The sequence below is a fragment of the Trichomycterus rosablanca genome, chromosome 7, assembly GCF_030014385.1.
Source record: "Trichomycterus rosablanca isolate fTriRos1 chromosome 7, fTriRos1.hap1, whole genome shotgun sequence".
Taxonomy (NCBI): domain Eukaryota; kingdom Metazoa; phylum Chordata; class Actinopteri; order Siluriformes; family Trichomycteridae; genus Trichomycterus; species Trichomycterus rosablanca.
Window position 1 is genome coordinate 6181430 of NC_085994.1, and position 15678 is coordinate 6197107.

Below are 15678 nucleotides of genomic sequence, written 5' to 3' on the forward strand. Positions count from 1 at the left end.
TTGCTTCTTTCCTGCTTCTAACATCAACTTTAAGGATAAAATGTTCATATATCCCACCCACTAACAGGTGCCGTGATGAAGAGATAATCAGTGTTATTCACTTCACCTGTCAGTGGTCATAATGATATGTCTGGTCGGTGTATGTGTCTATTAAAATGTGTTCTAAATTATTTCTAAATTCAGAACTTTTGAACAGAAGGATTGAAAATGCTAAACCATGTTTATCCATCCATCACAGAAAGCAATGTAGACACACCAGATACAATCACTTATACATGTGTATTGCTTTTTTTCTTCATTTAATATTTGGTAACAGGCATTTATTTCATAAGGAGCTTTTCCTTTCATCCCACTCATATTTAAATAGTCTCCACTGTTACATTTAGGAGCGTTATCCAAATGAAATATTAAATAACAATTTAAAAGTGCCAAAAAGCATGATATGAGAGAAATATAATTCATAATGTACATTTATACAGAGGATATTTCTGTGAAAACAACTGCTTTCCCTTAAAAATCCTGTTTATTAAATTATACAGATACTGTGCATCGATTTAAAGGGCATCATTTCTGCACCCTTTACCCTTTGGTTTTATTAGACAGAGTATATTACTGAAAAGGATAAAAGCAATAAACCATATTTTTGGTATCGTTTGCTCACTCTCCAGCTTTTTCATCTTTTTTCTGAACAGAACCATGACTTTTGTAGTCATGAATAAATAAGCTTACCCTCCCCCTCAATTTTCAGCTCAGCCCTCCCCTACCCCAGCACGTTCAGTCCCGTATCTGTGTCAGGATCAATACCTCTTAACATCTTACTTATTTTATTACTGCTTTTGGTTTTCCAGGGCTGATTGAGAGTTTCTCCGAGGAAATCTTTGGTTTTGCTTAAGTGTCTGTGACATTTAATCATGACTTTGCCTCGCCGTTTAATTCCGGTGTGGTCAATCAACTAATCCACCTCGATTGATTCGCTGCTATCGCTGATGGGCTTGCACTCGTTGGGCATCCGCTGGTGTCTGCTGAGCTGCGTGGCCTGCGTGAAGCTCCTCTCGCACCGCTCACACCTGGACATGAACAAAACACAGACAGCACACTTAGTAAGGGCCATCAGACGTTGCAAATCAGCCCACGCTGCCTTAATGACAAGTGACACTTGAAAGTGGCCAGGAAGCTTACTGGGCCAGAAAGGTGTAATTGCTGCCCACACCTTAGAGTCTTGATGCCTATGATGAGTGAAAGCTCAGATGCCTCACAACATGGAGCCCTGTCAATAATCTGAGAAGAAGGGGTGCCCCCAGAGAGGCCTGTCGAGATAAGGGCCCGCATCATTGTCACTTACAATAGATAAAGAACAAAAAAGAGAGTTTCGGGAGGTTGGATATCAAAGGGGAACAGCTCCTGATGGTTTGTACTTAGCAGAGCTGAAAGCGGTGATAGCATGTACAAGAGCTACAAATGGAAACTAAGATAGCAGGTGTTAGTACAGGGCTCTGATTTTTAAATTGCTCATGTGAACACAACACGATACCTTTAATAAAAGTAGGTTGTCAAAATCTGGATTTTATTGTAGTATCTTAAGGTTATTTAGGATAGTTATACATGCCACTTGCCAAGTACATGACAAACCACATACTACATTCAAAAACAATTACTGGTAGTTTACTATTTAATACAGTATATAGATAGATAGATTTGATATCCTTTATTTGTCATATACAGATGTACAGTACAATGAAATTCTTTCTTCGCATATCCCAGCTTGTTTTGAAGCTGGGGCCAGCCATCGTACTGCGCCCCTGGAGCAGACAGGGTTAAGGGCCTTGCTCAAGGACCCAACAGTGGCTGCATAGCAGAGCGTGGATTTGAACCACCAACCTTCCGGTTGATAGCCCAAAGCTCTACCCACTAGCCTACCACTGTCCCATATTGTACAGTATTAAGTGTAGTAGTTTGGGACGTATACCTTATATAATAACTTTTGATAAAAGAGACAGAACAGAGAAAAACAGCTATACAAACTCCCAAATTATTTACAGTGGAGTAACTGCTAGTGTTAAAAACTATTAAAAAGAAACACATAACCTGATGGATTAAAATATAAACCTTATAATAACATTAAGATTTAACTAATTTAAGTTTAACTAATCACACTTACCCAGCAGAATAATGTCTAGGTCACACGCTATACACTGATCATCCATAACATTAAAACCACCTTCTTGTTTCTACATTCACTGTCCATTTTATCAGTTCCACTTACCATATAGAAGCACTTTGTAGGTCTACAATTACTGACTGTAGTCCATCTGTTTCGCTGCATGCTTTGTTAGCCCTCTTTCATGCTGTTCTTCAATAGTCAGGACTCTCCCAGGACCACCACAGAGCAGGTATTATTTGAGTGGTAGATCATTCTCAGCACTGCAGTGACACTGACATGGTGGTGGTGTGTTAGTGTGTGTTGTGCTGGTATGAGTGGATAAGACACAGCAGCACCGATGGAGTTTTAAAACACCTCACTGTCACTGCTGGACTGAGAATGGTCCACCAAATTGATCCATCACCTAAATAATACCTGCTCTGTGGTGGTCCTGTGGGGGTCCTGAGCATTGAAGAACAGGGTGAAAGCAGGCTAAATCACTTTGTAGAGAAACAGACTACAGTCAGTAATTGTAGAACTACAAATTGCTTCTATATGATAAGTGGAGATGATAAAATGGACAGTGAGTGTAGAAACAAGGAGGTGTTATAATGTTATGGCTGATCGGTGTATATAGTTGTACAGTACAATTACATTTCTACTCTTCACATATCCAAGCTTGTTTTGCGGTCAGAGTTCAAGGTCTGTCATTACAGCGAACTCTGGAGCCAGAGGGATCTTGATCAATGATCAAACAGTGACTGGTTGGCAGGGTTTGGATTTAAAGCCATTAGCTTTCGAGTGAAAGTCCAAAGCCCCAAGCACTGAACCACTACTGTCTAAAGCAGTGATGTTAAGAACAAGCTATTAAAAAGAAATTTCACAATACTTCACGTTTGTTTATACTAAAATAATTAGTATTCAGTGTTCAGTATTTTGATTTTTTGCCCAAATCCAATTTTGTTGGGTTGTTTAAATGATCTTTTAACGAAGCTTATACACCAACAAGGCATAACATTATGACCACTGACAGGTGAAGTGAATAACACTGTCTCTTCATAACGGCACCTGTTAGTGGGGGGGATATATTAGGCAGCAAGTGAACATTTTATCCTCAAAGAAAAATAGGCGTAAGGATTGGAGCGAGTTTGACAAGGGCCAAATTGTGAGGGCTAGACGACTGGGACAGATCATCTCCAAAGCTGCAGCTCCTGTGGGGTGTTCCCGGTCTGCAGTGGTCAGTATCTATCAAAAGTGGTCCAAGGAAGGAACAGTGGTAAACCGGCGACAGGGTCATGGGCGGCCAAGGCTCATTGATGCACGTGGGGAGCGAAAGCTGGCCCGTGTGGTCCCATCCAACAGACGAGCTACTGTAGCTCAAATTGCTGAAGAAGTTAATGCTGGTTCTGATAAGAAGGTGTCAGAATACACAGTGCATTACAGTTTGTTTTGGCAGCAAAAGGGGGACCAACACACTATTAGGAAGGTGGTCATAATGTTATGCCTGATCAGGGTATCTTATATTGAACTGTATTCTGAACAGATTATGGTACTAAACTGAACCTCAAGTGCTATTTAATGCTCAGCTTGATGCAGGAAAAGGACCGTTTTAGCACAAGTATTTTCTCTGTGTACTTATTCATGAAAAATGTACAAATATTTTTGTACTTCTGTCCCAAACATCACATTCTTGTTTTTATTACATTTTACAAAATGTCCCAACTTTTACAGAGACTGAGTTTGTATAATATGTCGCTATTCCGAACATATCACATTTACCCCACATTATACTATGCAAAGCCAGCAATTAAGTTCATCTTATATTAATTAGTCAACAAAACCCTTACAGACGTAATATTCTACAGTCTGGATTAGGAAGAGCTCAGCCAAAACACCACCTCTTCAGTTCATGTCTGTACAAATATACTTCAGCACAAAGAAAGGAAAAATGCCAGCCTTCTCCTATCAAGCACATCAGCTCAATGAGAATAACTCAGCCATATTGATTGACTAAAGATTTCTGGGGTGTATTCATTAATGTCTTTGTGAGCTTCTTCCTCTGGAGCTTCTGAAGTGCTGATGACACATTTGTGTATCACTGATTGCTTATTAGATCGCTGACTTGTTACTGGATTGTTTTGCTCCCCAAAGTCCACCTCCTCACACTGCAATCACTTCACGACAAACATCATACAACAAGACTGAGATAACAATCTGTTCATTCATTCACTGTTTAACCACCGCTTTATCATACAGTAGTAGGAGTTGCGGTGGGTCTGATTCATTGGGCAAAAGGTAGGAAATACCCTGGACAGGTTGCCGGGTTATTACAGGACACACACACACACACACACACACACACACACACACACATTAAGGCAGTTTTTAGTAGCTCCAATTGGCTGCTTTGTCTTTGGACTTGTGGAGAAAACCGTAGCACCCAGAGTAAACCCTCATGGACACCCAGAGGCAACTCCACAAAGAAAAGACCCTGGCCACCCAGCCACAGAATCAAATCCCGACCCTTCCTGCTATGAGATGACAGTGCTACCCACTGCGCCACCTTCCCACCCAGAAATACCAATATAGCATTTCACGATTTCAAGTCAATTTCAGGTCCCTAATATATTTAAAATTAATTCATCTTTGTAAGGACAGGTTAATGATAAAATTACCAAAAGTGTTTTTTGACATGGTCATGTAGCTTTGGTTTTACTAGTAGCTTGGTACTAGTTTTGATAATATTAGTATTAAATTACCAGTTCTGTTTTACTCAGTTTATTTTTTTTATTAAATATTATCTTTCATTCTAATTTTATTTTCAAATTAAATTAGTTTTCTCCCTCCATATGTTCAACATATATATTTTCCTACACTATAGTATTCCTGTTTTATGTAAAAACCCTGACCTGAAGACTACATTGAATATAAATTTGTGATAAACAGCATATAATGCAAACCTGTATGCAAAAAGTAAATAAAAAAGCTTTTAGTGCCATTCATTCATACTTAAAAGACTTAGAAGCTTTATTGAAACCTTAACCTGTAGTTGTGATGTGAAAAAAAACGAGCTGGTGTCAAAAGGGTCACGTGTAAGTGACATCCCATTGACTTAAAAGAAATCCATTAAGCACTCTGCATGTTTAACTTGTTCAATTCTATTTAAAGAAATCTATGCAGCTAGCATATTCCCTCCTACAGTTCAAAAGCCTTTAGCCAAAATGGGAATTCCAGACGCAGACAAAAATATTTTGCTCTCATAAGCCATGGCTGAAGGAATGTCAGTGCTTATAATACCAGTTTGGGGCAAATGTAATCCAACTGTTTTATAACATCATGGGTTTAACTTGAGCAACGTATGAAGTGGAGAATCTGCTGGTACACTAATAATACTATTAACATTGTGTAACGTGGCTTATCTGCTGAATGAGTCTGGCAGTGAGTGACGTTAAGAATCGTGTCCTTTTGCATTGCCATTTTGGCCGGCAAAGGAGGCATGGAGGCACAGATGATTTATGTCTTAGTTTGTCTTAATTGACAATCACTTGCTCATCATAAACCTTAAAGTTCTTCTATATATCACGGGTTCTCCCTCTCTACATTTGTATCAAACCGTTATGCCGGACAGTTGATCCGGTCTGTATTTTTCTGGGAATTCACCCGGTGTCACTGAGTTTTGAGCCTCACAATGGAACCGCACTGGGAGAGGCAGTGGGACATCCCTTTTCTAGAGTTGGGGTGATGCTTGTGCGTTGCCTGAAATGACAGGTTCTGTGGATTATCTATCTTTAGTTTTTTCCAAGAACTGAGTTGTCATAGACGACCAGAGCAGCCTGTCATATTGTGACTACCAGCTCTCAGTTCTGCACTTTTCCTGTTCTATCCACTTTCTCCATTGTGGGCTGTGGATGTTATTGTTCTTTTTTATTTGTTATTTTGTCTTCTATTAATTTGACCATGTTAGCCACTACTCCAGATCTGTCACCACTTCTAGCTGGTCCTCCAGTCCTGTTGCCAGTTTTAGCTTGTCCTCCAGTTTTGTCCCCGGTCCCAGCTGAGCTGGTCCTTTTAATCCTGTCTCTCGTCCAGCTGTTCGTTCCAGTCGGTCCTCTTGTCCTGTCACTATTCCCACTATTTCCACCATTCCCAAAGTCTGTCTTCCTGTCTCCAGTCCTCTTGCCAGTTCCAGCCGTCCTTCTAGTATTGATGTTTCCTGGGCAAGGAAAGACTGTTGCCACAGTCTGAATGAATATTCTGCCCGCTGGACCAGGACACATCATCAGTCCCTTCAAGTACATCAAGAGCCATTAAGTGAGGGTTCTGTAACATTCTCCTCGGTCTCCTCTGTAGTTGCATCTTGTTTTGTTTTTAGCTCTGTCCCAGCTCTGTCTACCCATCCTCCCCCCTTGACTTGTTCCTTGCCCATTGTAATCACCAGTTTCCCATTGTCTTAGTCTATAATCAGCTAGTCTATATTTACCTCTTGTGTATCTTTGCACCTGTTTTTAAATATCATTGATATATTTGTCTATATGTTTCATGGAATAACCCTAATTAAGTTTTTGCCTCTTCTGTTTATTCTCTGTTAATCTTACACTTCTTGTTGTATATTTTTATTCAATTCTATACATACCCTCATCACCACATCATAATGCCCTTTAGAATAATGAGGGTTGAATATTTCTGATTGTGACTGTTTAGCTATTTTAATCAATTGCAGAATTTTGAATAATGAGTACATGTGAAGGTTGAATAGGAAGGATGCGAAAATCAATACTGAATCATCTGAGGACGTTTCATTTACATTTACATTTTCAGCATTTAGCAGACGCTTTTATCCAAAGCGACTTACACAGTGAGCGGAACACAATGAGCAATTGAGGGTTAAGGGCCTTGCTCAGGGACCCAACAGTGGCAACTTGGTGGTGGCGGGGCTTGAACCGGCAACCTTCTGTTTACTAGTCCAGTACCTTAACCACTGAGCTATCACTGGCCCAGTGTCCAAAGAGTCCACCTCAGTTTCCCAGTATATCTGGAAGGAAGTGTTAAGGTCTAACAGCTCCAGTTTTATTTCTATGATGGTGTTGAGGCAAATATAAAGTCTTCATAGAACAGGTTCTATGTATTGATGCACTGTTAGCCCGGACTTTATATTTAATCAAACATTTTTAGTACAACATACATAAATTATTTAAGTTTTTTTGCTCTACTATAAAATGCAGAGTACATTGTACTAATTTGAGTACACATTTAAATGTGCTAAAAGATTTAAGTTTACTAAACAAAAAAAATTACTTTTCTATCAGATTAACTTAAAAAAGTTAAGTTAAGGTAATTAAACAGAAAAACGCCCCCATTTACATGTAAGTCGCCTTTTTTCAGCTTGCTGTTGGTGAATCAGGCAGCCATTTGTTTTAACTTTTGAAACCTGTTGTTGCAAATTACTTTTTACTTTTCATTTAAGGCTTTTTGCACAAGTAAACTTGTCTTCCTGAAATGTCTTTTGTGAAGTGGAACCTTTGTTAAACTAAGTGGACAAACATTTTCTTCCTCATTATGCTATTTTTGAGTAGCATGTACACCAGTCTGATGGGGCTTTTTCATCTTCCGTCTAATTTTGGTAAGTGTTGTACTTTACTTAACAATTTTGTTTAAAATAAATGATCTTAATGTTGACACTAAATAAATAATCAAACAGCGCTGCTTTATTTGCCGTATTTAGGCTACATGCTAGCATGTTAGCATGCTAGCCTTCATACGAAGCAAATAGTGTGCTGGCTTGCTTTATTTTAATCCTTAAATTAATGCTGTTAATGTTGATTTTAATACTTCTGTTGTTTCTTTTTGTTGTTTTACAGGTTCATGGTTACTGTGAGGAGCTGTTTGTGTTTCATCAGAACTTTATATACAGTTTGTACAGTTTTTAAGATGTTTTCTTGACAGTAAATACTTCTGAAGTGAAATAAAGAAAAATAATTTTATAATTGTGTCTGTTTCTCTATAAACATTTGTAATTCATATTTAAAATGTAATTAACATGAAAACTAAGAAGAAATCAATAGTTTTTTCCATTGAGCTCAAGATAAATAGTAGAATTATTGGGAAAAGCAGTTGGTATAACAAAAAAAAAGAAAGTTTAATCAACTTGCCTTTTAGGTGCAATAACTTAATGTTTTAAGTTATGCTAACTCAAGTTTTCATTATACATTACTTAACTTTTTTAAGGCAACCGGTTTCCTCAAATTTTTTAAGTAGATTGAATTTATCCGGGCTTACAGTGTGAGGCCAAGACATTTAGAAATTTAGTAAGCTGATTGTACACTACAGTTTTTTTTTAATAATCTTGCTCATAGAAAGTGGTTACAGTGGGTCAGAGATATTTTAAGGAGAGACACAATCACTGTAGTGTTTTAGTAATTTTGGACAGACACCAGAGAGTAGTGAGCTATTTACTATTTGCAGTAAATCATTCTGTGGACAGCTATACACAAGTGGAACTAAAGTTGCACAAAACTGCAGGTGGACTGTTTTAGGTGCTGGAGAGTTTTAAGGGGGGTTTAAGACCTGACAAGTCGTGTTATACACTGATCAGCCATAACATTAAAACCACCTCCTTGTTTCTACAATGGTCAGGACCCCCACAGGACCACCACAGAGCAGCTACTATTTAGGTGGTGGATCATTCTCAGCACTGCAGTGACACTGACATGGTGGTGGTGTGTTAGTGTGTGTTGTGCTGGTATGAGTGGATCAGACACAACAGTGCTGCTGGAGTTTTTAAACACCTCACTGTCACTGCTGGACTGAGAATAGTCCACCAACCAAAAATATCTAGCCAACAGCACCCCGTGGGCAGCGTCCTGTGACCACTGATGAAGGTCTAGAAGATAACCAACTCAAACAGCAGCAATAGATGAGCGATCGTCTCTGACTTTACATCTACAAGGTGGACCAACTAGGTAGGAGTGTCTAATAGAGTGGACAGTGAGTGGACATGGTATTTAAAAACTCCAGCAGCGCTGCTGTGTCTGATCTACTCATACCAGCACAACACACACTAACACACCACCACCATGTCAGTGTCACTGCAGTGTTGAGAATGATCCACCACCTAAATAATACCTGCTCTGTAGTGGTCCTGTGGGGGTCCTGACCATTGAAGAACAGAGTAAAAGGAGGTTAAAAAGGTATGTAGAGAAACAGATGGACTACAGTCAGTAATTGTAGAACTATAGTGCTTCTATATGGTAAGTGGAGCTGATAAAATGGACAGTGAGTGTAGAAACAAGGAGGGGTTATAATGTTATGGCTGATCAGTGTATTTGATATATTATTTTATCTATAACAATATGCAAATGAATTGTATTTATAACACCAGAGCACAGAGAGCAGAAGCTATTCAATTAGTTTTGTTAGTCAGTCAAAAGTAGCAAATAGCGATTCAGGTTTTAAATATTTATGTCTAAAATTGCTTGTCTGGCCTTTTTTATTTTATATTGTGTTTGTAAGGAGTCTTTATAGATGTAATTACATTAGAAGGCTGGGTTTTCTCTGTTTCTGCTCAGACTTTCTGTGTTATATGATTGAATAAATGAGTGGCTAAGAGGCGGTGGTACTCACTGTTACTTACTTGAATGGCTTCTCTCCAGTGTGTGTGCGGATGTGGTTGTTGAGCGTGGTGGCCCCGGCGAAAGCTCGGCCGCAGTAGCCGCACTTGAAGGGCCTGTCGCTGGAATGTGTTACCACATGGTTGCGCAGCTCTGAGGGTTGAGAAAAAGACTGGGAGCAGTGTCCACACTGATACGGTCTGCAAACACACACACACAGGAGCAAATCAGTGACATCCCTGCTGTTACCATGGAAGCATGACCTCTCATCAACAACAGGGCAAGGAACCCAGTTCGGGCCATTTATCAATATTTTTTACTCTCTTTGAGGGTTAGGCTGGGGTTCCTTCTGTATTTCAGTTCACAATTGCATAGCAGCCATAATGACCGCTGTTAATTATTAGCCCAGTTCCAGTTAATCACGTAGTGCTGATAACAAATCACAAATTTATTGACAATTAGGGACAACAAAGGAAAGCACTTACAGGCATAATTAGATGAATTGACAATTCAACGGTGCCATCAATTATATTATGTATTTAGAGAGAGAGAGAGAGAGAGAGAGAGAGAGAGAGAGAGAGAGATTGGTTTAAACATCATGCATTTTATACTGTTTTAACTAGAAATTGTGACTGAAGTTTTTCTGTTGGGAGATGCATTGATTGTGAATATTTTAACATGATAAATGTTTTGCGAGTATTTACTACAGCAGCACTTGTGATTAATGTCAACATATTGTTTATTGCCGCGCTGGGCCCTGCCGCGGCACAATAGTCAAGATAAATGGCCCGCTGAACTGCGTCTCTCCCGAAAACATACACAAGCTTTATATAAAGCTCTGAAATACTCTGGGTAAAATAAAAATGTGACAGAAGGCCACCAGCGTATGAACATCCATAAGTGTCTGTTCTGTAAAGCAGCACAGAATTTGACTTAAATAGTGAGATCTGATGCCTGAGTGTTTATTGTGTAAATCAATATTATAATTAATGGCTCTGTGGAAGGCTTTACCCATTATAGAAATGCAACAATATTTGGACAGCAGTGATGACTGGGGTGCTCAAACCAGAAAAAAAGACTGAATGAATGAAAAACACGTCTTGCTCAGAGAGATCAGCAAAGCAAATGATCAACCCCCTTTATTTGTGATGGTGTGCCAAAATAATTTATCCTCTCTGAAATGCACGTATAGAACAAAGATCAATAAATATGCATAGGCCAAAGCTCATAAAGCATATCTGAGAGCATTTTTAAAAGATTCCCAGGGTCATTTATGGCACTGGCTTCAACTCCAAATACCAACAGATTCCAGATTCCCTTGTTCAGCTAAATTTTATCTGCACCCCAGGGTCATAAAGTTTATTATTGACAAGGCTTCACATCGACTTCAACTCCTAGGGTATCCCAGCAACATTTTTCTTGTCTATGAATATTAGTTTATTGAATAAGTGGCATCTGTTTTCCTCTGCATCACCGTTAGAGTGGGTATTTCTTTGTGACAGCAGCTACTGATTTATAGGTTTGTATGCACCCAAGAAAAATAGTGCTAAGCAAAAATTTTCCAATACGTCCTGGGCTGTATTTAATTAGGTTTAGAGATGTTACACGCAGTAAGTTCGATGATGGTCGGCGACGCAAAACTGTGCGTAAATTGTCGATTTTACATTCCGTTAAGAGTTATGCAAGAAATTTCTATTTACTCGGTTTCCTACCGTCCTCTCAGATATTGTGCAAGTCAGTAACCGTCTAATTAATATCCATAATTATGGCACATAAATGCGCTTAGCCAGCCATAGAATTTACTCCTAATGTATCATACCACCTAAAATGCTCAAGACTAGCACTGTAGAACTAATAAAACACCCAATAAAAAATAGACATTATGTATGTGTTCAGAATTATTACATAGGTAAAGATATAAAAAAGGTCATAAAAAGCTTGTATGGTAAGTTAATTCTTTTTATTGTATCTATTTATTATCAAGGAACTTAACTTAAAACATATTTAAATAGTAAGATCCATAAAACACCTCCAATGCTGCAAATCAAACAAACTGGTCGCTGGTTTTAGACAAACCACACACTTTCTGGGCAGTGACTAAGAACTGACGTAATGACTGAAAATGTAATGTTCTATAAAGAATTATTATCATGTTAGTGGTCTTGCTCATGGTTCCAAAGCTATTTGGCCCACAACTGAACCCTACCACTACAAACTGCACAGTCCTATAAGACATTTTACTAAAGCAAGTATGCACTGGGTGCAAACTGTAAATAGCAAATTCTTCAGACAGCTGAGGAGCAGAGGGGGGGTTAGAAAAGCATATTCTGTGCTTAATGCTTCATTCTAAAGGAAAGATTATGACTATATTTTAACCCCTCTATAGCGTTAGCCATACACAGTTTGAACCTTTAAGGGACCGTCCTGTAGAAAGTAACAGCCATTTAAAACACACATCAGGAGCAAATTTTAATTCTAATGTGTCGGGAACACATTACACAAGACTAGACTAGTGACGTTTTAAACCACAAGCCTTTTTCATTCACTCGTTTTACTAATCACTAATGTGATGTGTAGTCTTACTGGTGTTTACAAGAACAGCAGAAATCTGCAGATTCTATCAGATTCTATTATTTTCCATCCAGGATTAATAAAGTGTTTTATTTTGGACATTTATGAAGCATAATTGGCTCAATGTGCAGAGTTATGGTTTTATATTTCTAAATGTAATATTAATGTTTCGTTACATCAGAAAGATAGATAGATAGATAGATAGATAGATAGATAGATAGATAGATAGATAGATAGATAGATAGATAGATAGATAGATAGATAGATAGATAGATAGAGACAGATAGACAAACAGAAAGAAAGATAGATAGATATACAGAAAGAAAGAAAGATAGACAGACAGACAGTCTGTGGATGGCAGACAGACAGACAGAAAGATAGATAGATAGACAGACCGAAAGATAGATAGACAGACAGACATATAGATAGACAGACAGAAAGATAGACAGACATACAGACAGACGGGAAATTAAGGCCCTATTAGCAAGTTACATAGATCAAAAGTTATACTATTTGCATTTATGCACGCTCTAATGCATTTATTATTCTAAAATAGAACTGCCAGAAATATATTTCTATTAAAATTTTGTTTAAAAAAAATCACTTATAATTTAATAATGCAAATCGAGTCTCAGACTCAGTTACACTCATGTCACTCATGTCACACTCACTCAATCACACTTATATCTGCTAGTGATAAATTGATGCAGTTTATTACTAGATAATTTCTGGTCTTCTATTTTAAATATGTGGAATGAGGAAAACATGCAGCATTTTGTATTTTAATAAGGTTAAAGATGTAGAGCTTTTTATTGCCTATTTTAGATACTTTATGTGGCAGTAAAATTTTCAGGGGAATTTTGAAAACATATCCAGACAACAAATATACATATTTTTAAAATTACACATATTTCAGTGGCAGAAGGACTGTGTCTTTTATAACATGAGAAAATATCAGCATGAGAAAACATGACTGTGAAACGGCTGTGGTGTACAATACACCATAATAAATTTACAGAGGTCAAATGTGACTTGCTTCTGTGTCAGACTTTATCAGAATATTCTAATTTATGATGTGTTCTGGCTGGCTAACTACCGCCGGCGTTGATTTATGAATGTGGGAGTTACCTGTCAGGGTTCTGTGTGCACACATGCATTTGGAGAAGAATGCGCTGGGTGAAGGTTTTGAAGCACTGGCCACATTTCCACAGGTGCCAGTCACTGAACTCGCTGTTGAGCTGGCTGGTGGATGTGGGACTAGCCAGTATCCTCTGGTTTTTGGAATTCAGTTGGTTAAAGCCAGACTCAGTGGCGGCCTTGTCCAGCAGAGAGAAATTTCGTGAGCAGGGTGAGTGGGGGAACACCATGGAGCGCTGCAGCATAGCGGAGGAAGAGGATTTCGAGGTCTTGCTGAAGGGCTGCAGGCTCTCCTGTCGAGACATGGCCTCCATTACAGTGGGCGGCACGTTCACTGTTCAGAGAAACCCAAATAAAAGATAATGCTTATTTACAAAAATGGGCACAGTGGAAAAAATAGTGGCATTTTCTAAAATGTAAAAGCTGTATTCAGTTTATTTTGTGATCTTTATTAAAAGCAATTAAATACACACAACACATTTATTCATTATTACACGATACTTCCTCTATTAATTATTTTATAAGCTATAGATTAACTTTGTAGGTATACAATTACTGACTATAGCCCCTATTTTTTCTTTGTACAATGTGTCACCCCCCTATACCCCATGTATTGGCTGATCCCCACTAACCAGCTGTTTTTTGGATAGTGGGTCATTTTCAGGACTGCAATGACACTAAAGTAATCATGGTGTAGTAGTGTGTGTTGTTATGGTATGAGTGTAGTAGGAGCAACAATGTTGTTAGGATTTTTACATTTTTCACTGACAATACAGGAAGGAAAATAGTGCTCTAACTGAAGATATAAAGCCAACAGCATCCTGTGATCAGAACGTGTTCACTAATAAAATAATAGTCATTAAATTGTACACCTACAACAAGGGCTAATTTGTTGTAGGTGCCAATAATGGCAGCTACTCAATCCACCAGTGAGTAACATCACAAGCTCTGGAAAATAGAAATGAAAGAACTTCAGCCTGGCGTGAGAGCCTAGACATGTCCTCGAGCCCATTCTTCAGCCCTTTGCAAAAGAACAACAAAAGGACTCAATGCTTAATTAGGTGCAGAGCCTGCACTTGAAATGCCAGTCATCTGCATCTTCATAATATATGAAACTTTATATACCATGGAGTTTTTGCATATTACTAATTATGTTTATTTCTTTGTTACAAAAACAAGTAAAAAATAGAAATAAAATTGGCCACTACTGTCACAGCTAAATATAGCAAATTTAGATTAGATGATTAGATTATAGGTTCATTTTCAATGGCAGGCCCACTTTATCTCTCCTAAGTGAAAGTACATTGTACATTCTTTGTAATGCAACATGCTGTGAACACAAAACCAACATTACCAGACTGTAAGACAACATATGGTAGATGAGCTAGCAGTTCATATTTTATTAAATGAAGGATACAACCTTTATTGTTAAAATTATTAAATGTTAAATGATTGCAGATGAGAATTAAGCTAAATATATACACTTAAAGTGTGTCGTGAAATTCAGTTTTATTCGTTAGGAAGCAGTTAGAGTAGTACATTGCGGGAAAGGCCGGAATTATTACTGATCAATTGAAGATATTCTACAGTATAAACAAAACAATTCTGTACAAAGAAATGATTTGCTATTTTACAGCAGTTCGTACCTTTGGAGTTAAAATTTATTAAGCTAAATTGCTCTCACTGGTCTTACTTTATATTTTTAAGTAACCTCTTGTCACATTTTTGAAATAGCTGTTAAAAAATAAACAATAATATTTGTTTTAGCTGTTAAATGGTTTAAATTAATAAATAAACATAACCAACTTAAAAATATTTATTAGTTTAAATGCTATTTAACACTACTTACATTTTGTATTTAAATAAGGTTAAAGATGTAGAGCTTTTTATTGCCTATTTTAGATAGTTGTTAAAAATAGATATGACATTCATTTTAGCTGTTAAACTGTATAAATTAATGAATAAACACGCCACAACCTCAAAAAATATATATTCCTTTAAACGCTTAAAAGAACACTACTTGTATACACTACATGTATACGCTAATTGTTACTTATTGCATGGTACATACAATTTCAGTTGTTATTTTGCTTTTATTTATTAAATAAAACTATCTGACATGGTAACTGAACAAGCATAAACATGACTTAAAATTATGAAAACTTGTATAGTGGCCTTGTCACTGCACCCCAAAAGTAAATTCCTTATAATGAATGGATTGTT

The 15678-nt window shown here is 37.7% G+C and overlaps 1 protein-coding gene across 1 annotated transcript in view; it reads right to left on the bottom strand.

Moving 5' to 3' along the window:
- Positions 1 to 297: 297 nt before the first annotated feature.
- Positions 298 to 15678, bottom strand: part of prdm6 (PR domain containing 6) — a 42486-nt gene continuing 27105 nt past the window's right edge. Inside the window, exons 5-7 of the mRNA XM_062998311.1 lie at positions 13447 to 13789; positions 9771 to 9947; positions 298 to 1067 (exon numbers count right to left, since the gene is read on the bottom strand). Coding sequence (XP_062854381.1) covers positions 953 to 1067; positions 9771 to 9947; positions 13447 to 13789 — 635 coding nt within the window. The 3' untranslated portion in view covers positions 298 to 952. The remainder of the gene's footprint in view (positions 1068 to 9770; positions 9948 to 13446; positions 13790 to 15678) is intronic.